The sequence below is a fragment of the Scyliorhinus canicula genome, chromosome 19, assembly GCF_902713615.1.
Source record: "Scyliorhinus canicula chromosome 19, sScyCan1.1, whole genome shotgun sequence".
Lineage (NCBI taxonomy): Eukaryota > Metazoa > Chordata > Chondrichthyes > Carcharhiniformes > Scyliorhinidae > Scyliorhinus > Scyliorhinus canicula.
In genome coordinates, this window is record NC_052164.1 from 39,463,227 (window position 1) to 39,488,219 (window position 24,993).

General features: G+C 48.3%; 1 protein-coding gene across 8 annotated transcripts in view; it reads right to left on the minus strand.

Moving 5' to 3' along the window:
• Positions 1-24,993, minus strand: part of LOC119954164 (sodium channel protein type 2 subunit alpha-like) — a 295,132-nt gene that overhangs the window by 120,390 nt on the left and 149,749 nt on the right. For 7 of the 8 annotated variants that reach the window (XM_038779136.1, XM_038779137.1, XM_038779142.1 and 4 more), the window contains 2 exons: positions 14,708-14,965; positions 10,918-11,044 (listed from right to left, as the gene is read on the minus strand). In XM_038779136.1, the coding sequence (XP_038635064.1) occupies positions 10,918-11,044; positions 14,708-14,965 (385 nt within the window). The remainder of the gene's footprint in view (positions 1-10,917; positions 11,045-14,707; positions 14,966-24,993) is intronic. The other variant, XM_038779138.1, reaches the window with a different exon arrangement.

Here is a 24,993-nt window from a genome sequence, read left to right on the forward strand (position 1 = left end):
TGTGGTTAGATGCGAAAGACGTTGCAATTATCACATGATCTCAATTTGCTGATAAGTTCCTGGCTTCCCGAAGCAGGCGACACATTTATTCCAAAAGAAAGAGCCTGTTTCTTCTGCTGAAGACATTCTTGACACCACCTATGTAATTTGCAATCTCTCTCTAGTGGTTGGGCAACTTTGCCTTGAAATAGTTCACCCATTGTGTATTTCCAAAAGGTTTTGGGTGTCTGTCTGTGACAGCCACTGTTTCAATATCCAGTACTGTTTTAGTAAATTGAGGGGAGCACGTCAGGTTTCTTAAAAGTATTTCATTCAACAAACAACATTACCTACACGAGGCCGGGTAAACCTCACCAGGTCTGCTCCCCTTTCTAATCAGCTCTACAGTGGCTGAGTTTTTATACTAGTTCTGCATAACGTACTCTGTCCACAACAGGGGAGCACACAGTTCCAATGAGCAAGGGGCAATAATCATCCCTAGCATCATGCAAGTTATTAAAACTTTGTATTTTTAATGTCTCTTCTTTACACAGTTACGAGTTTAAATGGGTGTCTGGATTGTTGGAAATGTCCTTTCCTTCACACTCCCCTGAGGGTGATCTGTTTGTTTCTAACCTTTACCTTGGAACATGGCCTTGTATTGTTTTACAGAACGTTTCAATTTCCAGTCAATTGAAAGTTTGAACATCATATTTGCAAAAATAAAAAGGGACAGCCTCGCGACAATGTGACTAACCCATTTGCATGCAATTCCTGTAACCTCAGTGCCAGATTCTCCATTCACCAATAGTCCAACAGCCTTCCTTGCCATCACTGCCCACGATGCAGAACAAAAGTCAACACAAAATATACATTCCAAACCAAATTTATAAATGAAATCATGCCATGTGCTGTACAAAGGTAAACTAAGTACCCTTGTGCATTCCCTTTGTGATATCTTCCCTGTGCCTTTGCCTGCCCTGGTGCTCTGATGCAATGTTGCAGTATGGCTGGTGGAAGACTCCTGCCATTCAGAGGGGAGTTGCAGATGGCTTTCCAGGACCACCTCAAGCAGTTCAGGCACGAGAATAACCCAAGCGACAGACTGCATGCCCTTGTCAAGGTGGGGTGGGAAGGCGGGGCGGGGGAGGTATGGAGAGAGGGGGACGACGACAATCCAGACATATGGTTGACGGGAAACAGCACTAATGCAGAGGACGAATGTGGTCTTCCTGAAAGAAGACTGCATGTTCCTGCTTCTTGGCGCCACTGCCACTCCCCCAGGATGGCACCTCAACAATCCAAGTAACCTGTTGGAGGACATATTGTTGAGATTCTGCTCATCACATTGAGCACTGGTTATTTGCAGCCTTCGTGGCAGCAAACATGACCGTGCCTGACCACAGTCCAAGCAACTACTGCAGCACACAAACTGTTGGTGGAAACTATATTTCTGTAATGGAAACTGAGACATTGGTCATCAGAAGCAGCATCATGGTGTAGCCATCTAAGATGGCCACCTGCAAAGGACCATGGGAATTATGGCCAACCCAGGACTCAGACAGATACAGAGCTTATGTGTATCTGAAATGCAGGTAGCCAAGCCTGATCGAAACCCCCGCTCATTTGCATTTTAATGGCCCATTTTCCCAGGACAATAGAACTCCAATCAAGAAACCGGGACAGCCACAGACTGATCGGCGCCACTCCCCTTCCTCAGACAGCCCAACTGCCAAGGTCAATGACCGCTAAGGCCCTGCCCAGCCACCAAGGCACCCGCCCCTTTATTGTCCGAAATCGAAGACAGTGATCCTGTCAAACTATTGGGTCCAAAGTTAAGAACCGCCCCAAAGAGCGCAAAATCCCTGGGGGATAAAAGAGAGCACAGCCATGTGTTCTATCTCTTTTGGATCCGGCCTGTGCCAGCCAACTGTAGCAGGAACAGCCAGCCAATTTCAAGACCAACAATCGGTGCCTGACGGATGAGCCCAGCAGAGACAGAGCCACTTTCTTTGAACTAGCTGAATGAAATCCAGATAAAGGCCTTATCCATTTGCACAGTGCCGATCGCCCTGAAGTTAAGTATAGTTTATTGTAGCTGATAGATGTAGTTTAACTCGTAGTAGATATTGTATTTACATGTCGAAGTAACTCTTGTGTATGTAAATAAACCATCTTTTGAACTAACTAACTGGTTGTGTGGTCATTTGATCGATGTAAGGGAAATCTTGTGGTTCACCAACATTATTATTAATATTAGCAATAGTATTGGCGACGATGTTGGATCGAAAACAGAGCAACAATAATCAAGACCACGTGTGTGTTGATAGAGTTGGCCACCACTTCCATGTTAGATGGGAAGTGCATCTTGTTCTACATAAATCCCTGAGCCACGTTGATGCTGGACGTCTCCATGCTCCTTGATATTGAACACAGATTGACTGGCAGGCTTCCCAATGCAGCAAGCATTTCAGTTGTAGACTCTTCAGCCTTCTTCTGTATCCTGGCACAGCGAAGTTCTCATCCGAGTTCTCTGCAGCGGAATGCATGTGTGACCTCTCCAACCAGCAACCTGGCACCTGTGTTATCCTTGCACCCATCCCCCTTTCCTCCCTCCAACACTACCACCATCCCCCAGTGAGGGGAGAGGGGAAAGTAAGAGGTACATGCTTACATCTGAAACTTGTAGGTTAGAAGAGATTGTTGAATGAAGAAGGAGTGGATGTGAGAAGGGCAAGTAAGTATGAAGATAAAGACATTTTGAATGCTTTCTGGCCATGGCCTCAGTCGTGGCTGATCAGTATAAAATAATAGCCAATATCATCTCCTCCCTGGAGGTTAGAGCAGGCAGGCACACCTCTCCCCCCTGGAGGTAGAGCAGGCAGGCAAACCTTGATGCACTATCAATTGTACAAAGACTCAGATTGGGTACAACCGTGGCTTTATTGCAGTATGATGCGTGGCGTCCTTCAGAAGCTGGCGAAATGGTAGTTGAATAGAGGACACGCATATTTATACTCCTCTTCCTGGGCGGAGCCAGCAGGCAGGGGCTACTGGCAAACCTGTAATACAGGTCCTACCTCACATCACCTAATACAGGTGTAACAGTGGTTAACCACATTTACCCCCTGTTAAAAATGAGTCAGGCGGGGGTGGTGTAGAACTATATACAGTAGTGAAAATTATGTACAGTGTTTTATTCGAAAAAAAGAGGGGAAAAGAAATGTCTTTTGAAAGTCCAGTGCCAGTCAGAGGTTCAACCGGTCTGGTGCCTTGACGTTCAGCTGGGAGCTACGTAATGGTGGCGGCGATGTCGATGCTGGCGACGTCGGTGCCAACCTGATGTCGGGTGACGCCGGGAGCGTGCCAAAATCCTCTTCATCCTCTTGCGTGGGCAGGGGAAGGAGGGATGGTCCTGATGGGGTTAATGTTGGAAGCGCCGGTGGAGGGGAGGATTGTGCCTGGCTGGGGAAGTGTGGATGGGTGGAACCTGCTGGTGCCAGGTCCCTGAGGGAGACAGTATCTTGGCGGCCGTCGGGGTATGACATGGGGTTGGCATGGAGCAACTGTATCCTGTCCACCAACGGGTCTGCCTTGTGGAGTCAGACGTGCCTACGGAGCAGGATCGGTCCTGGAGCTGTGAGCCAAGTCGGGAGCGACACCTTCGGATGTGGACTTCCTAGGGAAGGCAAAAAGACTTTCATGGGATGTGTTATTCGTAGCGGTGCACAGAAGTGATCGGATGGAGTGGAGTGCATCAGGGTGGATCTGATGCCAGCGAGAGGCTGGGAGGTTCCTGGACCGTAGGGCCAGCTGGACGGCCCTCCAAACCGTCCCATTCTCCCTCTCTACCTGCCCGTTTCCCCGGGGGTTGTAGCTGGTCGTCCTGCTGGAGGCGATACCCCTGCTGAGCAGGAACTGACAGCGCTAATCACTCATGAATGCGGATCCCCTGTCACTGTGGATGTAGGCGGGCAAACTGAACAGAGCGAAGATTGTGTTGAGGGCCTTGATGACGGTGGCAGACTGGTGGGAACCTCATTACGTCTCGGGCGAATGGCATAGAAAATCGCAAACAACTTGTGCGGGATTCTCTGTTTCTGTTGTGTTGGTGTCAATGCAGAATCTGTGAACTTTTATGACAGAAAAAACGGCGCCGCACCTGGAGCGATCCCACTATCATTGAGGGGCTAGCACCGGTGCTGCATGGAACACAATCGATTCCAATGTAAAACTGTGCGGGATTTGCCGAGTCCGCGATTGACAATTTGGAGGCTGACAATCTGCAGCTACACATACACATTACACTCCCCACACAGATTTGTACTAAGGTATCAGATACAGATACAGACTCATCAGCGCCACACCCTTCACCCAGGAAGCCCAAACAGCCAAGGTCAATGACCACTCAGGACACGCCCCGCCATCAAGGCACCCGCCCCTTTATTGGCTAAAATCGAAGGCAGTAATCGAAGCCTGCCGAATTATTGGGTCCAAAGCTAAGGACCGCCCAAAAGAGCGCGAAACCCCCGAAGGATAAAAGAGACACTGCCATGTGTTCAGTCTCTCTTGGCCCCGGCTTACGCCTAAAACCAATTGCAGCATCACGACCAGAAGCAAGTTCAAGACCAACGATCGCTACCAGACGGATGAGCCCAGCAGAAACAAAGTCACTTCTCCAGACCCAGCCACACAAGATCTCCGGGGGGTGGGGGGTTTCCAGGTGAACCAGGAAACCAGGGCCATGGGTTTGCCCCACACAACTCATCATGGGGCCTCACGGTAGCATGGTGGTTAGCATCAATGCTTCACAGCTCCAGGGTCCCAGGTTCGATTCCCGGCTGGGTCACTGTCTGTGTGGAGTCTGCACGTCCTCCCCGTGTGCGCGTGGGTTTCCTCCGGGTGCTCCGGTTTCCTCCCACAGTCCAAAGATGTGCGGGTTAGGTGGATTGGCCATGCTAAATTGCCCATAGTGTAAGGTTAATGGGGGGATTGTTGGGTTACGGGTATACGGGTTACGTGGGTTTAAGTGGGGTGATCATTGTTCGGCACAACATCGAGGGCCGAAGGGCCTGTTCTGTGCTGTACTGTTCTATGTTCTATGTTCTAACTGACATGCCCCAGGTGTCATCGGCTGCAACCACGTGGCTCTATGTTCCCCATGGCAGATGGGGTGCCATTTATGAATCATAAATAACACCACTTCCTCAATGTTCAAATCGACTGTGACCACACGATGCATATCTTGCAGGTATGTGCCTATTTGCTGGGGTGCATCCACAATATTTACATGCTGGGGTGCTCGCACATCCCTTTTGTTTTTGAGGGAGAGCAGCGGCTGGAGAGGTGGCACCTTGGGACAAAGGGTACCCACTCAAGAGGTAGCTGATGATTCCAGTCCAGAGACCACAAACATCCATAGAGACTCACTACAACGAGGCTCATGCATCAAAACGAGCGCTGGATGAGCAGGCGTTTGGACTGCTCAAGATGTGTTTCAGGTGCAGGATCGGTTGAAGAGAGCCCTTCAATACAGGCCCCAGAGGATATCCCACATCACCGTGGTCTGTTGCGCTAACTGGCACTGCAGTGAGGCGAGCAGCTGGACCAGGAGGATATGGAGGAATGGCCACATTTCCTCAGATGAGGACAATATCGAGGACAGTGAGGGGTATTCCGCAGAGGAGGGGTGGAAGGATCTGAATGAATGAAATAAAAATTGTTTATTGTCACAAGTAGGCTTCAAATGAAGTTACTGTGAAAAGCCCCTAGTTGCCACATTCCGGCGCCTGTTCGGGGATGCTGGTACGGGAATTGAACCGTGCTGCTGGCCTGCCTTGGTCTGCTTTCAAAGCCAGCAATTTAGCCCAGTGCTAAACCAGCCCAGACGATTAGCCAGGGTCCACATGGGGTGCATGGCAAGGAGGCCATCATTGATTGTTCGTTTGGAGATGGCAAGGACTAGGAGGTGAAGACCTGGCCCACGATGAGGTCTGATATTCACTCACTACTGGGGTGCCTGTGAGATGTCAATGTGGTGGTGGCTACATCATGGGCAGGGAGCTAAAGCGATCGGCTGGACGCTGCAGGAGAAGGATGATAGCTTCAGTGAGGACAAGGTGATATCAGGCTCCTCGCATCCTCACCAATTGGTCTGACTCCTTTCTAACAGAGCTGGACACAACCGGCCAATGTACGGCTTATCTTGTGGGCCAGAGAGGCTGAATGACAAATCTCAGCTGCTCCTGCCTCCTCTGAGGTCAGGGGTGCCAGTGTTTTTCTCATATTACTGGCGAGGGTGCACGGACTCTCAACACGTTTTCAGCCCTTGGCACCCTCATCACTAGAGAATACTGGCAGACATAAGAGGCCTCAGTGTTGATGCTGGTGGGGGAGGTGTGAGGGGGGGTGTGGAGTTGAACCTTCCATGAATGGGGGCTAGGAGGGTTACTGGGGGGCCCTTGCCCGTAATGATGCAGCATTACTACGCCGCAGGTCAGTGTGGGAGGTGGGAGAGACATACTATTGCCATTCTCACATTCCACAGGGATGAAGTGCCGAGTTTGCTTGGGTGTTTACGGAGTGTGGCGCCATGACAGGACATCATGGAGGACCGTATGAGTGAACAAAGTGATTTGTAATACACGCGTGTTACTACAATGGTGACTCATCTCTACTGGAGTCTAGGTTCACCCTGTCCACTGGGTGCCTTTCATTTCTTATTGTTCCTCACACTTCCGTTATGTTCATGTGTATCCACAGTTATGTTTGAGGCAACCTGTGGTCTTCAAAGCTATGTTGCCTGAAATGACCTTGGTGCATGTCCCCTGAGGACCTGGACCTTGAGGGTTCGGGCCTACTTTCATGCCGCAAAGTGCAGAGTGCAAGGTGGGGGCACCTTGGCGTGTGGGATCGGAGGCATGTCACTTAAAGGGAGTGGGTTGTCAAATGGACTGGACACCCCAGGGTCTCCTGGGTGGAAGGCCCTGGCTGCACTCCTGCTGATTCTCTTCACTTCTGCTGCCTGGGCTCCTCGATATGATAAAGGGAAAGCTGCAGTGAGATCCAGAAGCCCCGCCTTCCTCTGGTGCTGATTCCCACTTGTGCCTGCACCATACAGTTGAAACCCTGCACCATGGAGATCATGCCCTCAGCCATGCAGGTCATGAGCTGAACCATGGAGCAGGCATCCCTCATCATGGAGTGCACAACCTGTATCAAGGTCTCAACTGCTGAAACCTGCTCGCAATGTTGGCTTTGGTGCATAGGAGTGAGGGCAGTATCTCCTCCAATAGAAGGTGACCAGATTCCTTCAGTCGGCCATGCTGTCCGAGGACGGATGCAGTCATCCCTTCCTGACACTCGCGACTCTGCCTTTGTGGCTCCAGCAGCTCTGGGACCACCTAGCCCAGGGGCATGTCATCTGCCAGCCGCTCAGCAGAGTCCTGGGTTCCAGCATCCCTCTGAGTTCTGTTTCCCTGGGTCGTTCCAGATGGTATGAGGGGCCTTTGGGTTGGAGGGGGGCATGAGATGGCACGAGTTGATATAGACAGGGAGCACATGGGGGAGAGATGGGTGAAGGCTGGAGAGATGTTTTGGAATTAATTGCTTTTTTAAAGATCTTGGCCGGGGGATGGAGCTCAGAGGAAGGCCTTCCAGCCAACCCACATCCACACCTGGCAGCCTCCACAATCACACCAGGGACAGCGGGTCTGATTTTCAATCGCCATCCCGTGTGAAAATCTAACCTTCTGGGCCATTTTATCCCGGGTTGGTCTGGGCCATTTTCTTTCGGGTTGGGCTTGCTCAGATGGGAAATGTCCGACTCTGCGCTTCCAACCTGGGAGCAAAACGTCAGACTTTATTCTTCAGCAGGAAAACGAACCAAACACAGGTAATTGTGCATGATCAACTTATTGCACTTCCAGCTAGCTTTGCATTAGTCCCGAGCCATCCTGACTGACTTTTTTCCCTGATCTAAGAAGAAAGTCTATCCGTTCACCCTCCTCCCCTCCTGCACAGGAAATGCTTAAATTAAACTATCAGACAGAGCTTTAAAGAGACTTCGCCTTCATGAAAAATGCTGCAGAAATTTACATATTTATTTTCTTTGCTCCTTACTTGAAGGCAATATTTGAAAAGCAGCAGTTATTGATCAGTAGTTATCCTGTGGGCATTAAGAAACCGCCACTTGTATTTAATTCGAGTTACAAATAGGCAGACTGGGCAGAGGTGTCAGGTCACTTCCCTGAAGAACATGAGTGTGATGCGACCATCAATTCACGTGAAACAGAGAGTGGATGTAAACTGTGGCTTTAATCGACTAGAACAGTGCCTGCCTGTGACTGCTCTGCTGTGGGTCGATGAAGGGGGAAGGAAGGGCGGGAGGGGGTGCGGATGCCATGTAGGGTTGGGGGGGCGCTGATCAGCGTAGGTTGGGTGGGGTAAGTTGGGGTGACGGTGGTAGTGGAACCTGCGGGTGCCAGGTCCCAGAGGGAAACCGTATCCTGTCGGCTGTCCGGGTGCTCTATGTATGTGTACTGGGGGTTGGTGTGAAGGAGCTGGAGCCTCTCGACCCGGGGGTCAGACTTATGGCTCCTGACATGTTTACGGAGTAGGACAGGCCTGAAGACGTGTCTTCAGCCAAGATGGAAGTGAGACCCCGGAGGTGGATTTCCTGGGGATAATAAACAGGCGGTCATGAGGGGTCTCGTTTGTGGCCGTGCAAAGGAGGGACCTAATAGAGTGGAGTGCGTCGGGGAGGACCTCCTGCCAGTGGGAAACTGGGAGATTCCTAGACCATAGGGCCAGGAAGACGATCTTCCAGACCGTCGCGTTCTCCCAGACCGTCGCGTTCTCCTCCTCCACCTGCCCGTTTCCCCAGGGGTTGTAACTGGTAGTCCTGCTCGAGGCAATGCCCTTACCGAGCAGGTAGTGACGCAGTTCGTTGCTCATGAGCGCCGAGCCCCGGTCACTGTGAACGTACGTGGGGAAACCGAACAGGGTGAAGACACTATGTAGGGCTTTAATGACGGTGGCCGCAATCATGTCAGGGCAGAGGATTGCAAAGGGGAAGTGGGAGAACTCGTCAACGACGTTGAGGAAATACGTGTTGCATTTGGTAGAGGGGAGGGGCCCTTTGAAGTCGATACTGAGGCACTCAAAGGGCCGGGATGCCTTTACCAGATGGACTTTATCCGGTCGGGAGAAGTGCGGCTTGCACTCCGCGCAGATTGGGCAGTCCCTGGTCATGGCCCTGACCTCCTCGGTGGAGTAGAGCAGGTTGCGGGCCTTGATGTAGTGGAGAAGCCGGGTGACCCCCGTGTGGCAGAGGTCATCATGGATAGTCCGGAGTCATCTTGCGCGCTGGCGCATGTGCCGCAGGACAGGGCATCTAGGGCCTCGTTTAGCTTCCCAGGACGATACACTATATGTAATTATAGGTGGAGAGTTCGATCCTCCACCTCACGATCTTATCATTCTTGATCTTGCCCCGCTGCGTATTATCAAACACAAAGGTTGCCGATCATTGGTCGGTGACGAGGATAAACCTCCTACCTGCGGGCCTGTGAGTCCGAGAGTCGGGCCTGCGTTTTTGAGGATTTGGACCTGGCCAGGAAAACCTTAGTGAAATGTCCCTTTATACCACAGTCGCTGCAGTTCGCATTCCGAGCTGGGCAGTGCTGCCTGGGGTGCTGATGCTGGTCACGGAAATAGCAGGGTAGCCCCCCGTGTTGGGCGGGCAGCCATGCGGCACGGGCCTGGGGTACTCTTTGGTCGGGGGTCCACGAGGGGGGTCGCATGATCAGGCAGGAACACTTGAGGCTTTGGAACGCTACTTCGAGGGACGAGGCTAGCTTTACCATCTCTTCCAGGTCTAGGGCACCTTTCTCGAGTAGGCGCAGTCTCACGTAGTTGGACCTGACTCCAGGCACATAGACGTCCTGGATGGCGAGGTCCATATGTTTAGTGGCTATAACGGCCTGGTAGTTGCAACTTGGCGCAAAGACTTTGAGGTCACGTAGGTACTCCTCCGGCGATTCCCCAAGGCGTTGGCGGCGAGTAGTGAGGAGATGCTGCGTGTACACCTCGTTCACTGGCCTTACATATAGACGCTTCAGCATCGCGAGGGCGTCTGCATAGGTGGAGGCTTCTTCGAGTTGTACAGAGATTCGATGGCTCACCCGGGCATGGAGGAGGCTCAGCTTCTGATCGTTGGAGACGGAAGGCGAGGAGGAGGCGGCGAGGTAGGCCTCGAAACAGCGGAGCCAGTGCGAAAAAATCCCTTTCACCTCTGCGGCTTGAGGGTCAAGTTCCAGTCGGTCAGGTTTGAGGACCGATTCCATTGTGGTGTTGTAGTCGATTGAATTGATGCGACCATCAATTCACGCAAAACAGAGAGTGGATGTAAACTGTGGCTTTAATCGACTAGAACAGTGCCTGCCTGCGACTGCTCAGCTGGTGAGAGCCGCCTACAGGACTGCTGCTCTTTATACCTCCCCTCAAAGGGCGGAGCCAGGGGCGGAGCCCACAAGGGCACCAACATGATACATTCCAGGTAATATCCTATAATGGTCCATAGGTGGCGCCCACATGGGCGTGATACAGTGACATACATGGTGAATGGTTAATGCAATACGTTCACCACAAACGGTTGGTATTTTAACAGCAACCTGGCAGCTTTCATAGTCATTTACTTTTAAATTCAATTCAATTGCCAACTCAATAAGGGCATGACTCGTATTATTGAAAGCAATGTTATTTTGCTGGTAAGTGCCCTTAAATTTTGAATCTCGTTAAAAAATAGGCCGTATTTGTCAAACACTGGAAGGATTTGTTAAACATTGAAGGAAACCCCACAGGTCGGGTCCATTCAGAAGGATCTACCTATTCCATTACAGTATCAATCTTTGTGGCAAGAGCTCAAGTGAAGCTTACCATCCATCCTGGCTGAGCTGTACATACTGGCTACACTTCCGGCTCTCACTTGTAATGCTGGTTCTTCCAGAAACATCGAAGTACGTTTAGATCCAGTCATTTCATCTTCAATATCCATACCAGTTACCTACAAGACGCCAGGTAAAATCAGGAAGAGATATTGGATATCGATCAGAAAACAAAAATAATCTTCCCTAGACATTTTAACTTGTGCTGTGCAAAAAAAAAATATTTGAAAATAATGCATTTTTAACTTTGAATCAATCGTAACTTTATTTATTCTGTGTCTTTTTAAAAATAAATTTAGAGTGCCTAATTCATTTTTTCCTATTAAGGGGCAATTTAGCATGGCCAATCCACCTACCCTGCACATCTTTGGTTTGTGGGGGCGATACCCACGCAGACACGGGGAGAATGTGCAAATTCCACACAGACAATGGCCCAGAATCGAACCTGGGACTTCGGCGCAGTGAGGCAACAGGGCTAACCCACTGCTTCACCAGGCTGCCCTTTTTATTCTGTGTCTTGACCCAGCACCAGCATCATTGGAAAATTACAGGACCCCCAATTCGCCATCCAATTAAATCAGGAATGATTTAAATCAGGAATGGCATGGATTCCGGACAGCTACCCTTACATCAGAATAGAAAGAACTTAACTACTTTAGAGTGCCCAATTCTTTCTTTTCCAATTAAGCGGCAATTCAGTGCGGCCAATCCGCCTAGCCTGCGCATTTTTGGGTTGTGGGGGTGAGGCCCACACAGACACGGGGAGAATATGTAAACTCCACATGGTCAGTGAATTGGGGGGGATCTAACCCTGACAATGCAGAAGGAGGCTATTCAGCCCATTTGGTCTGCACTAACCCTCTGAAAGAGCATTTTACCCAGGTCCACTTCCCCTCCCTAACCCCGTAACCCGACCTAATCTTTGGACACAAAGGGGCAATTCACCATCGCAAATCCACCTAACCTGCACATCGCACCTCTTTGGACTGTGAGGGGAAACCAGAGCACCCGGAGGAGACCCACGTGGACATGGGGGAATGTGCAAACTCCACACAGGCAGTCACCCGAGGTTGGAATTGAACCTGGGCCCCTGGCACTGTGAGGCAGCAGTGCTAACCACTGTGCCACCGTGCCACCTATTGATACACTTAACAAGCTGTGTAATTTTATAATAACTCTGGCACACAAAGTATGATCAATGTGTATGATGCGCGAATTAATTAAAAGCATATGCTAGGGCGGCACGGTAGCACAATGGTTAGCACTGCTGCCTCACAGTGCTGAGGACCCGGGTTAGATCCCCGCCAATTCACTGACCATGTAGAGTTTACACATTCTCCCCGTGTCTGTGTGGGCCTCACCCCCACAACTCAAAAATTTGCAGGCTAGGCGGATTGGCCACACTGAATTGCCGCTTAATTGGAAAAGAAAGAATTGGGCACTCTAAATTTATTTTTTTCAAAAAAGCATATGTTATGGCTAAGTCCAAAAATACAGAAAAGCAATATTGATGTTTTTTATTATGTTGCACTACTTTGTGATGTTTCTGTCAACAGTAACATCTCTAAACATTTCTCTGCAATAAACAGTGCTGACAAGTATCATTTGTGTCAAAATGATAACAGTGGTTCATGAATCGACTGTAGTATACACTGGCTACTGTAACATAAGATGCATGAAGAAACACAATTTAGTAGAATATATGCTTTCACTATGGCCAAACAACTACAAAGTAACATGTAAATAAAAGTACTTAATATTTTGGGCAGCAGGGGAGCATGGTGGTTAGCATAAATGCTTCACAGCTCCAGGGTCCCAGGTTCGATTCCCGGCTGGGTCACTGTCTGTGTGGAGTCTGCACGTCCTCCCCCTGTGTGCGTGGGTTTCCTCCGGGTGCTCCGGTTTCCTCCCACAGTCCAAAGATGTGCGGGTTAGGTGGATTGGCCATGCTAAATTGCCCGTAGTGTCCTAATAAAAGTAAGGTTAAGGGGGGGTTGTTGGGTTACGGGTATGGGGTGGATGCGTGGGTTTGAGTAGGGTGATCATGGCTCGGCACGGCATTGAGGGCTGAAGGGCCTGTTCTGTGCTGTACTGTTCTATGTTCTATAGTTTAATGCAATACAGTAACACGGGTAATAAACCAATAACACAGTGTTGTATAACTAAATTGAAGTTGAGGGAATAACTCCAGTGTGGTATATGTATTTATATGGCAAGAAATGTGGTACAGGTGCCCTGAGCACAGCCAAGGTTAAAGGATAGGGGAGGGTGAATATCCACATTTGGCTAACTTGGCACAGCACGGCCCCAAGCCGCTGGCTGCACGTGCTGCAGTAAGGAGATGAGGCAACTCAGAATGCACTTCTGCTGTTTATACTCATGCAACAATATACTCCCTAGATTCTTGCACACATAGTGTACACATGAAGAATTAGTGCTATTTCACACAGGAATAAGATTTACGAATACTGGATTGAAAGTAGTGGACTGTCACCTGAAATGTATCCAAACACATTGATAGGATTGTGAGCCAAGTGTATATGCCGTGCTTTCCAGGTGAGAGAACAGTCTGTGAAGTTCAAAAACTGAACTCACTCTATTAGGACCACCACAATACTAACACGTAATCTCACATAATTTATTTTGGAAGAAGCTTTGTATTGAATAAACACCAAGTAGTTTACTTGACTTTGATTTAATATTTTGGAACTTTTTCCTCAAGTTTCTTTTGACTCAGAATATAAAATAGTTCAAAGCATAATTATTTAACTTATGATTGCATTATTATAAATACTATTGTACGTCATCTCAACGTATTACAACCACCAAAACTGAATGCAATGAAATGCTCCCAATGCAGCAAAATAAGCTTTAACCTTTCATAACTGATTGTTACGGCATGCCTTCTCTCTTCGATGGTCAGGATGATACAATTTTTCTACAATCTGACAGTCAGCAGGCAAAATTTTAGTGCCAATTGCGTGATACAGAACTGCAAATCTGAGGTGAGATGGAATACACTAATACTAAAAATAAGAAAGATTAAAAGCTTTTAAACTTGGCCGGGTCCTGTACTGAAGATACGCTCCACTTGATATGAAACACAAGCAATCATTGAATCATATAGCACCGAAGGAAGCCATTTGACCCATTCTACCTGTGTGAATTCTTTCAGGGAACTATCCATTAGTCCAAATCTCCTGCATGTAGACGCTGCTTATGCAACCATTTTTTGTTGTTGCTTTTTTAAGGATATATTAAATTCCTTTTTTTTTGGAAAATTACCATGAAATCCACTTTCAGCACCCTTTCATCTAAATCATTCCAGATTGTAACTATTTGCTATTGAAAGAATCCTACCTCATCTCCCCCCCCCCCCCCCCCCCCCCCCCAGTTGTTTTACAAATTACATTGAATGCACAATCTCTGGTTATTGATCCTCCTATCAGTAGAAACACTTACCCCTTACATTGTTGATCAAAATAACCCATCCAAAAGACAGCATGAAATTGTATTTTGCATGAGTTCTTTCTTAAAAAAATTTGTCTGATAAAGCAAAGTTTTTGCAGAACTAGACTTGAGCATTGATTGTTTCTCTAAAGCGGTACCATCTTAGTGCAAACCAGCTGAAACATTATCTGACATCTCTCCACTTTTCCAGACGCCATTTTAACCACTGTGCGATTCTGCAATTGTGTTATTCCTGAAATATATATACATCCTGAACCAGACCATGAAACCACAAACTGTGCGAAAATCAAATTTATAAAAGATATACATACATCCTTGTCCACTCTGCTTATAACAGAAGATGGCACAACTCTGCCATTGGGCGCTGAGCCACTTTCCCCATCTTGTGAAACAACTCCGTTAATTGTAATGATGACTGATGGTTTGGTCAGAGATCCTCGCTGACTCTCGCCTTCCTCCCCTGTGCCGTGCTCATCTTCAACGGGATATTTGTCGGAACCGTTTTTCTTTTCCATTCTGTCGCTGGACAATGAGTAGTGGCTGCCGAGGTGGTCTTTGGAACACTGTAACTGGGGAGAGGGATGGGGTTCGGGAAATATACATGTCAACTTATCAACAATATAGACGTTCAAATTATTTTTTGTCTTTTTTTGTGTGCTCCATAAAGCCAGGGATCTCAGTATAGAGAAGGGAATATATTTCCAATTGTACTCCCTTGTTGGGTTCTGCAAATTGCCCCCAACGCAAACTTTGAAGAACCCTATTGCACCAGTGTTAATTTTAACATTTCTGCCATTAGGCATCCTGTACCATTCTCTTGAGAATGAGAGTTTAGCCTAAATTGTGCTCTGGTCCTGTGCCTACAGGGAACTGGCTTCAGAGCATCTAGTCATGTTTCATGTGGGACCCTTAAACAAGAGAAAGAAAACTTCAATCCTTTCAAACTGGGGCTGGTTTAGCTCACTCGGCTAAATCGCTGGCTTTTAAAGCAGACCAAGCAGGCCGGCAGCACGGTTCTATTCCCGTACCAGCCTCCCCGGACAGGTGCCGGAATGTGGCGACTAGGGGCTTTTCACAGTAACTTCGTTGAAGTCTACTCGTGACAATAAGCAATTTTCATTTAATTGAAAATACCATCCATTCCTCTGATATCATTCTAACTACTGGTGCTAATTTGTGGTGCAGTATGCAAGGGGTGACCCACGAGTATGATGTAACAAACTTCCAAATATTAATTTCAGAATTAAATGATTCACATTTGGTTTTAATCAACATTTCAGTTAAGAAAAACTCAAATCCTTGAAAAATCAAAATCAAATAAAGAGGAAAATTTAATCTGTTTACTTTTTGTTGTAAAATGGTATAATCACAAAGGACAAGTTTAGAATTGCCTTGTAAATAAGTAAGTGGGAAATTCATCCTTCCTGGATCATCCTATTATTGGTCCTGGTCTTCATGGAGGGTTCCAATAGAGCAGAGAATTACACAAGACATTGACCTATTATTTACAGGAATTACTTATAATTTAAATGTCTTTTCAAATTTACTGGCAGCCAACAGCAAATTGTTTTCTTGATAACCTTACAAAAGCTGAATTACGGTAACTAGCCCTTCTGTGCAATCGCTATCAACATAGTTACATTGTCAGCACAAAAAAAACATAATTCACTGAATGAAGCTTTGAAAAAGTGATTCAGCTGGTCAAGGCAGTGAATGGCAGGGTCTCCACTTCCTTCACAAGCACCTGAGGGTTGTCTCACATTTGACCTTCGGCTTGTGCCAGGTTACCTGATACAGAAGCAACATATTGCTGATGCTGGAAATCTTAAGCCAAAGGGGAAAAGGCGGCAAGTGCTCAGCCGGTCAGAGATCTGGGTTAATAATCTGGGTTAACCTGGCAGCCAATGGCAAGCCGCTTCTGCGGCATGAAAACTTGTTGCATGGGGACCAAAAATTCCTGGCCTAGAAATAAAAAAGCTGGAATCAGTAAAAGTGACCGCGGATTTGCTAGATTGTTACAAAATCCCAACCAGTTCACTAATGTCCTTTAGGGAGGGAAACCTGCCAATCCTATTAAGACTGGCCTATATGTCACCCCAGTGTCATCATATCATAATTCCAGGAGGTGTGGGCAAAAAGGAAAAGCTGGACCATTCAAACATAAAATGAAATCGCAGCCGTGGCGTATAAAACAAATGTCCGAGCCCAAGACTATTGGGAACAGCCAGTCGGGGTCTGGGGGTCTATATCTAAGGTCCCGCTATCAAGTCCCAATTGGGCAGGCCTCCACCCACTTCCCATGGGAACTCATACTCCACAAAACCCACGGTGAGATCAATCAGTGATCCCCATGGTCTTTGTGAGGGTGATAACATCCCTCCCCCCCCCTCCCCTTTAAATCCAATCATCGCCTTCACTCCTGCGGCAATGAGGTCTCTTCGGCCTTTTGGCGCTAGGCCTCAAGTGTGTGACAGGTGGATCTGGATCGGGGATGTGAAGCGGACTGGGGGCCTCCAATTCCTTGAAGGGCACGGCAGGGGGCTCGTCCTCGGTGTTGGCCTCAGGAGGCATGTCAGCCTCATCAGCCTCCATTTCAGATCCTGAGTCTTCATCGCCTGGGGGGTGGGGGGGGGGGGGGGGGGAACGTATGACTCTCAGGTCCCCCATGGGCTGAAGCCCTGTGCCAGAGGTAGCGGCAAATGGCATTGGGGACACAGTGTCTGTTGGAGTGGGCTCCCAACCCCCCAGCTGATCCAGGTGCTTTTTTTTACAGAATATCCTTGGATCTTGCAGGAAACTGGATCTGCCTTCTCCAGCACAATTCCAGGGATCCAACAGGAGCCACCCCCAAGGTTTTGAATGGTTGTCAACCATAGTGAGGAATATCGACCAGAAGAAGAGACAGGTGAAGTCCACGTACCCGTACCAGCCTCCCCGGACAGGCGCCGGAATGTGGCGACTAGGGGCTTTTCACAGTAACTTCATTGAAGTCTACTCGTGACAATAAGCGATTTTCATTTCATTTTCATTTCATTTCACGTGTACTCGCACCATGGTCCTCCTGGCCTTTTCCATGGGTGCAAAGAGGCATAAGGTGCATTGTTTCACCAAATCCTCGATGTCTCCATCGAGTCCAGACCATCAGCTATAGCTCCCCGCAAGCATTCTGAGGTGACCATTCTGTAATTCCATCAGAATTGAGAGCCAACCTGGGCAGGGAATGACTATCCGGGAGCCCCGCAGGATAATGCCACCTTCGACACTTAACTCTTGTATTTTTGTGAGGAAGGGTTTCATGTTATCCGTAGGGTTTCTTTTGGATTCCGCCAATGAGGATCATCTGGTGCAATTTGATCAATGTGGAGTCTTCTGGGTCCTGGCTCAGATCTGTTTCGCAGATACTGGCAAAGTATCCAGAAGGTTCAGTCATGATGACTTCTTCCAACTCTGCAAAGGGGCCAGGCTTCCAGGCAGCGTTAGGTGACACAGAGCATCTGGGTTGGCAATACATGTTCCAGGGTGGTGCTTGAGGGAGTATTCAGTGATCGCCAATAATAAGATCCAATGTTGGATCTGAGCTGACGAGATTGGGGGCAATTGCTTTATCTTTTTTTAAGAGGCCCAGAAAAATTTTGTAGTCTGTTATGATTACAAAACATCGATCGTAGACATGCTGGTGGAACTTTTTCACACCAGAAGTAACCCAGCCCTGCTTTTTTGATCTGGGAATGTCCACCAGGGTCCTGGATGTGTATGCAATGGGCTTCTCCATGCCATTGTCCCATTAATTGATTGATTTGACATTTTGTCAAGTGTACCGTGGTACAGTGAAAAGTATTGTTCTGTATATAGTTCATACAGATCATTCCAAACAGGAAAGAAAAGCCATAGGCCATATATAAATACACAATGTGAACACATAGACACAGGCAGTGGGTGAAACATATGGTGTAGTACTACTCTGTAGAGAAGATATGTGAAGAGATCAGTTCAGTCCATTGGAGGAATATTCAGGAGTCTGGTAGCAGCGAGGAAGACACTGTTTTTGAATCTGTTGGTGCGTGTTCCCAGACTTTTGCATCTCCTGCCCGATAGAAGAGGTTGGAAGGGAGGGGTCTTTGATTATGCTGCCCGCTTTCCCAAGGCAGCGGGAGGTGTAGACAGAGACAATGGATTGGAGGCGGTTTCACGTGATGGACTGGGCTGTCTTCACGACTCTGTAGTTTCTTATGGTCTTGAACTGAGCAGTTGCTATACCAAGCAGTGATGCAGCCAGATAGGATGCTTTCTATGGTGCTTCTGTAAAAATTGGTAAGCGTCAATGTGGACATGCCGAATTTCCTTAGTTTCCTGAGGAAGAATAGGCACTGTTGTGCTTTCTTGGTCATAGCATCAGAGTGGCCACGTTTGGGATGAACCTCCCATAATAATTTATTAGGCCTAAAAAAGATTTCAACTCTGTTGTATTTTGTGGGGTCACTGCCTCTTAGATGGCCTTGACTTTGTCCTTCATGGAGTGTAGGCCTTTTTCATCAACTGGTACCCTAAGCAGATAATTTCACCTGCTTGGAATACACAATTTTCTCGCATGAGACTTCTGCTTGCATCGGGAAATCACCTCAAGACCTCCTCCAGGTTCACGAGGTGCTCTTGCTCGGTGGCCCCTGTGATTAACACTTTGTGAAGATATACTGTCACACCAGGCAGCCCTTGAAGAATGTTTACTATCAGACGCTGAAAGATGGCATCGAGACACCGAAGGGCAAGTGTGCATATTCATACAGGCCCTTCTGGGTGTTGATTGTGATGTGCTTTATGGATGTTTCAACTAGTTTGAGCTGGAGGTAGGCATGGCTCACATCCAGTTTCGTGAAGATTTGACCACCTGCCAACTTGGCATAATAATCTTTATTAGTGTCACAAGTAGGCTTACATTAACACTGAAATTAAGTTACTGTGAAAATCCCCTAGTCACCACACTCCGGCGCCTGTTCGGTTACACGGAAGGTGAATTCAGAATGTCCAATTTACCTAACAAGCACAAATTTTGGGACTTGTGTGCGGAAACTGGAGCACCCGGAGGAAACCCACGCAGACACGGGGAGAATATGCAGATTCCGCAGAGACAGTGACCCAAAACAGGAATTGAACCCGGGTCCCTGGCGTTGTGAAGCAACAGTGCTAACCACTGTGCTACCATGCCGCGGCATGCTGGGACTGATCCAGTCGGGATGCTTTGTTGACTGCGAGTTTAGAATTGTTACAAAGGCAAGACTTGTCAGACCTGAGGACAGGGAGAAGTCTGCGAACGGCACTGGCCTAATTATCCCAAGGCTTTCCAATCGCTCGATTTAAGACTCTACCTTCTCAAGTAATGCATATGGGATGGATGGTGCCTTGAAATAATTTGGTAAGGACACATAAATCTTGGTCCTCACTCCTTTTATCTTATACAGGCCCTCTTAAAATACTTTTTGGTATTTACTAGTGACCAAGTACAATTCATAATCTCCTAATTAAAAAATTTGCGTTCAATCCAGTCAGATCCTCCAGAGCCAATCCCTGCCCAAGAGGCGAGGTCCTGATCCTCACCCGACTATGAGCGGGTGTCGGGCAGACTGCTGTCCATAACCTACTGTAGCCATGCTGGCCACGCAAAATGGACACTGAGCCAAAGTAAAATGGAAGACAGAAGGAAAAGCCTGTTTAGTGAGAACAGACAGTCTGCTCTCAACTAATTAGCATTTTGCATTCTGCAGCAGCAGAAACCCAGTTTGGGCTCAGGTGAAAAGACCTTAGCTAGGTGCAAATGGCAAAACGCTTTGCATGCTAATGAGGCCATCAGACTTGAACACCCACACAATAGATACATTTGGTTCTGAATGGACACATTCTAATCAAGACCCAGACATCGAGGCACCAGAAACCTCCAAACAAAAGGACATAAGAAACGCCCCCTCCATCACGGAGACCCCCTCGCATTGGGGAATTAATCCAGTATCGATAAGAAATTGATCCAATAGGTAGAGCCCGCCCAAGAAGAGGGAAGGACAATGGAACCCCTATAAAAGATAGAGACCTCGTGTTGTCCGGTCTGTTTTTCCGTGCTCCGGCTCTGACCACTACTTTGAAGATCCACTGACTCCAGCCGTTGAGCACCAGCCGCCGAACCGTAAGTGCCAGTACGACGCTCGCTACGCGAACTAAGCCCGCTAGAACCCCCAGTGACCAGAACGCTTGCTGAAGGTTGCAGCCCCAAGACCAGGACGAAGGCCTCGCTCCCTGACCTTGCCTGTTCCTGTTAGATAAGTATTCTGATTACTTTAGTTTAGTCATAGCTTAGTCTCTTAGTGTGTGCATGAATATTTATTATTACTGTATAATAAATATTATCGTTTGGACCTTACTAATCGGTGTATCGTCTTTATTACTTTGAACTTGACCTTGGAATACTAGTGACGTTGTCTATACGGCAACTGGCGACTCCTAGAGCTGAATAATTACATACAACAGAGCCTAGTAGTGTTAAGCACACGTCGAATTCGGAGGCGTGTTAATACACTCCAATAAACGCGTTTTACAACCACAGTAAAACGTGCAACATTTAGTGGCGACTTCCTGGCGGGACACGGTTGTAAGTGGAAACCCCACACCGTCCAGGACCCTGAAATTTGAATTAGAACTCCAAATTACAGAGAAAGAAAGAGATCACAAGTATTCAAGGTGTTCAAAATAATAAGCGTAATTCGGAAGTGTGTTTAGTGCTTGCGTACTAACAGGGCTGTAAGGTAAAACTGAAAGCTTTTTGTTGCGACAAACTTTCGGTAGTTTTGTGAACGGAACATAGCATAAGCCGTACCCGTTTCGTGAGACACAACCCCAGCACCCCCTGTTCCAAATTATACAAAGAGAGTCAGAGAAAATGGCCATGCAGGCAATGGAACGTCTGATGGACCCAGAAAGGTTTGTGGTCGCAGCGACCAGCAGCAGTAGCAGAGTAGGCCAGTGTCCCACGTGGGAGCTGGAACTCCGCAAATATTTACAAGGAAAGGGATGGCCCCTTTGGAAAGAGTTTTGTGCAAATGAGGAGACAGGTCCCGGGAGTATAGGTCATACTTGGTGGGAGAACCTCTCTCAAATACACAAAAAGAACCTAGGTAAAGCACGCAAGCCGATGGCGATTGTGTCCTGTTTGGCACAGTTGCGAGGCGCAGAGGAGGTCATCAGGACGCTCCGGACAGATTTAGAAGAGAGGAATAGGATGAGTAAGGTCGATGTCAGGGACATCGAGAAAGAAAACCTGGAATTAAAAGGGAAGTTGGCAGAGAAGGATAGAGAGGTGGATGATGCCAAGAGGGCTCACCAGTCTTGTCTAGCTCATCTGAGCAGTTCCCAGACCCAGTATGAGAAAGCCTATCAGGACGTGCAACGTGCCGTTCTGATAAGACAGGAATCGGAGAAGCAGGTGGAGGCATTGCAGAGGCAATGCTCTGATCTCAAAGCAGCTTTGAGAGCACTCCATGCTGCAACGACCGAACAAAGACAAAGCACAGTTGACCACGCGAAATGCAGGAAACAGATTGCGGAACTGCAATCGCTGCTTTCGGTGCAAAATGGGTTCCAAAGCCTTTGGAACCCAGTTAGATGGAGAAAATGCCCCAGATTGGCAAGAATTAAGCGAAACAGCACAGCAATATGTTCAGGGAACATGTGCGCCAGCCGCGCAACAGAAAAGGCAGGCACCCCAACCCCCCACAGCTCAGACCATAACTGCACCCATGAATCCCGTAACCACGCAGAGAAAAGCCGAATCAGAAGGCGCCCCAGACATAACCTACACCACCCCTTTAACAGTAACCCAGCTAAGGGACGCGTGTGAAAAGATCACTCCGTTCCTCCCCACCGCAGACCCCCACCAGTTTTTCGCAAAAGTAAAACAGCAGGCTACCATGTACGGCCTGGATGAGAGAGAGCAGGTTAAGCTCACCGTGCTGAGTTTAGACCAGAGTGTAGTAGCAGCCCTCCCCGACCCACAGAACGTGGCAGGAGGCAGCCTAGAGGAGATGCACACCGCCATTTTAGATGCCATAGGGTACAATAGAGGTGACCCAGTAGAAGGATTAAACAAATGCAGGCAGAAAAGATCCGAACACCCCACAGCATTCGCAGGAAGGCTGTGGATTCATTTCAGCGCAGTTTTCGGACAATTAGATAGAGCGCATTTAACCCGCGAAAACATGGTTAAGTGGACGCGCACAATAATCTCCCACGCAACAGAAGCAGGACAGAGCGCTTGCAACAGCTATGACCCCTCAGAAGAGGCCCATAACGAGAAATGGGTCCTGAAAAGGTTGTCCCGCGCTTGGGAGCAATCGCTTCAGGGAAAAGGCAAAATTAGATCCCCAGAAGAGGCTCAGGCTGCTGCAGATATCCAAGCAGTCAGAGAGCACCAGAAGCCCGCATGGGTAAACGAAGGGAAGAGCAACCCACAACAGAAAGGACAGGAATGCTATAACTGTGGACAGTTAGGGCATTGGGCAAAAGAGTGTAATGCACCCCAGCGATCTCAGAGAGGCCAGCAGACAGGCACTCTGAACCGCAGTAAGGCAAAATCCATCCACAATGTAGCAGTACAGTCAGGACCCACCAATGTGGACGAGACGAACTGACGGTGTTCGGGCTCCCCCACTTGGGTCTGTGACACACTATGGGACTCATCAGGGAGGCCCGTAGTCACAGCGAAAGTCAAAGGGAAGCCCATAGAATTACTGTGGGACACAGGAGGCTCCCGCACCACCATTAACTCCACAACCACGGCACACTCAGACATGTGGCCGACCACATCCACCATTACACTTAGCGGGTTCACCGGACACTCGCAGCAGGGACACATTACAGCACCCATAGCAATTCAGCTAGGGAACATTTCCACAAGGCACCCCGTAGTTCTAGTAAACCTTCCCAGGACAGCAGAACACATCCTGGGGATAGATTTTATGAACACACACAGCTTATCGTTCGACCCAGTAAACCAGTGTGTCTGGCGAATGGCGAGAGCAGACAGAGCACCAGCCACCCTCACAGTAGGAGACTACGCTAATCGGATTAGCGCAGTGGGAGAATACTCATTTGACCTGACTACACTCCACACAGACAGACAAATTAAAGCATTACTGAACACACACAGGACAGCATTTGCAAGTCACCGTCATGACTGTGGCAGAATGACTGGACAAGTTCATGTTACCGGACAGGACCCCCGACCGCAAAAGCAATATAGATTTCCCCTCGAGGCAGAGGTGGAAATAGAAAAGGTTATAGGTAGCTTGTTGGACCAAGGTGTACTTAGAACGGTAGCCTCCACCAAAAATGCCACTATTTGGCCAGTGAGGAAGCCCGATGGATCATGGCGTCTGACCATCGATTATCGGGAACTCAATAAAGTAACCCCCGCAGTAGCCCCAACGGTAGCTACTAGTCCCGAGACCATGCTCAAGCAGGGTCTCAACGCCAAGTACTTCACGGTGTTGGATATCAGTAACGGATTCTGGTCCATACCATTGGCAAAAGCGTGCCAATACAAATTTGCATTCACTTTTAAAACTCAGCAGTATACGTGGACATGCCTCCCACAGGGATTCCACAATTCACCCTCCATTTTCCACCGACAGCTGGCAAGTGGACTAGAAAAATTTTCCCGACCCGAATGTCTGGTACAGTATGTAGACGACCTACTACTGCAGACAGACACAAAGGCAGAGCACATTACGCTTCTGGCCGAACTCCTGGAATTGTTGACTTCAATTGGATGTAAAGTTAACCCCAGAAAGGCCCAGATATTGGAAAGTAAAGTGATGTATTTGGGAACAGTCATCACGCACGGCAAACGCGAGATCGAATTCAAAAGAATTGATTCGATTGTCAAATTGCCCCTTCCCCAGAATGTTTCAGCCCTCCGGTCGTTTTTAGGACTGGTCGGCTATTGTCGGAACCACAATTCACGGATTCGCGACAAAAGCCGCCCCACTCTCAGACCTCCTTAAGAAAGGAGCCCCCTGGGAATGGCTTCCGCAGCATACAGAGGCTGTGGAAGAGTTAAAACGAGCCCTTAGTGCAGCACCCGCGCTGCTAGTCCCCGACCAACTTTCCCCGTACGCAATCGAGGTAGCTAGCACAGATCTGACCCTCTCGGCCGTGTTGCTTCAGGAACGGCACGAGCAGTTAAGACCAGTGGCTTATGCCTCCCGACTGTTAGACCCGGTAGAACAAGGATTTTCAGCCTGTGAGAGGCACCTCCTTGCTGTCTTCTGGGCAGTACAGTACTTTTCATACATAACCGGACTAAACCCCATCACCATTCTAACCGAACACACACCCACACAGCTACTACTAGACGGTCGACTGAAGGACGGTTCAGTTAGCCAGATTAGGGCAGCTAGGTGGACCCTACTTTTACAAGGACGGGACATTACTGTAAAACGGACACGCACACACACATATTTAGCAGACAACCTCCAATACCCCGGACAGCCCCATGACTGTGAAATTGTAGCTCCCCTGCATAACACAGGCCCCTTCATAGCAAAAACACCCCCCA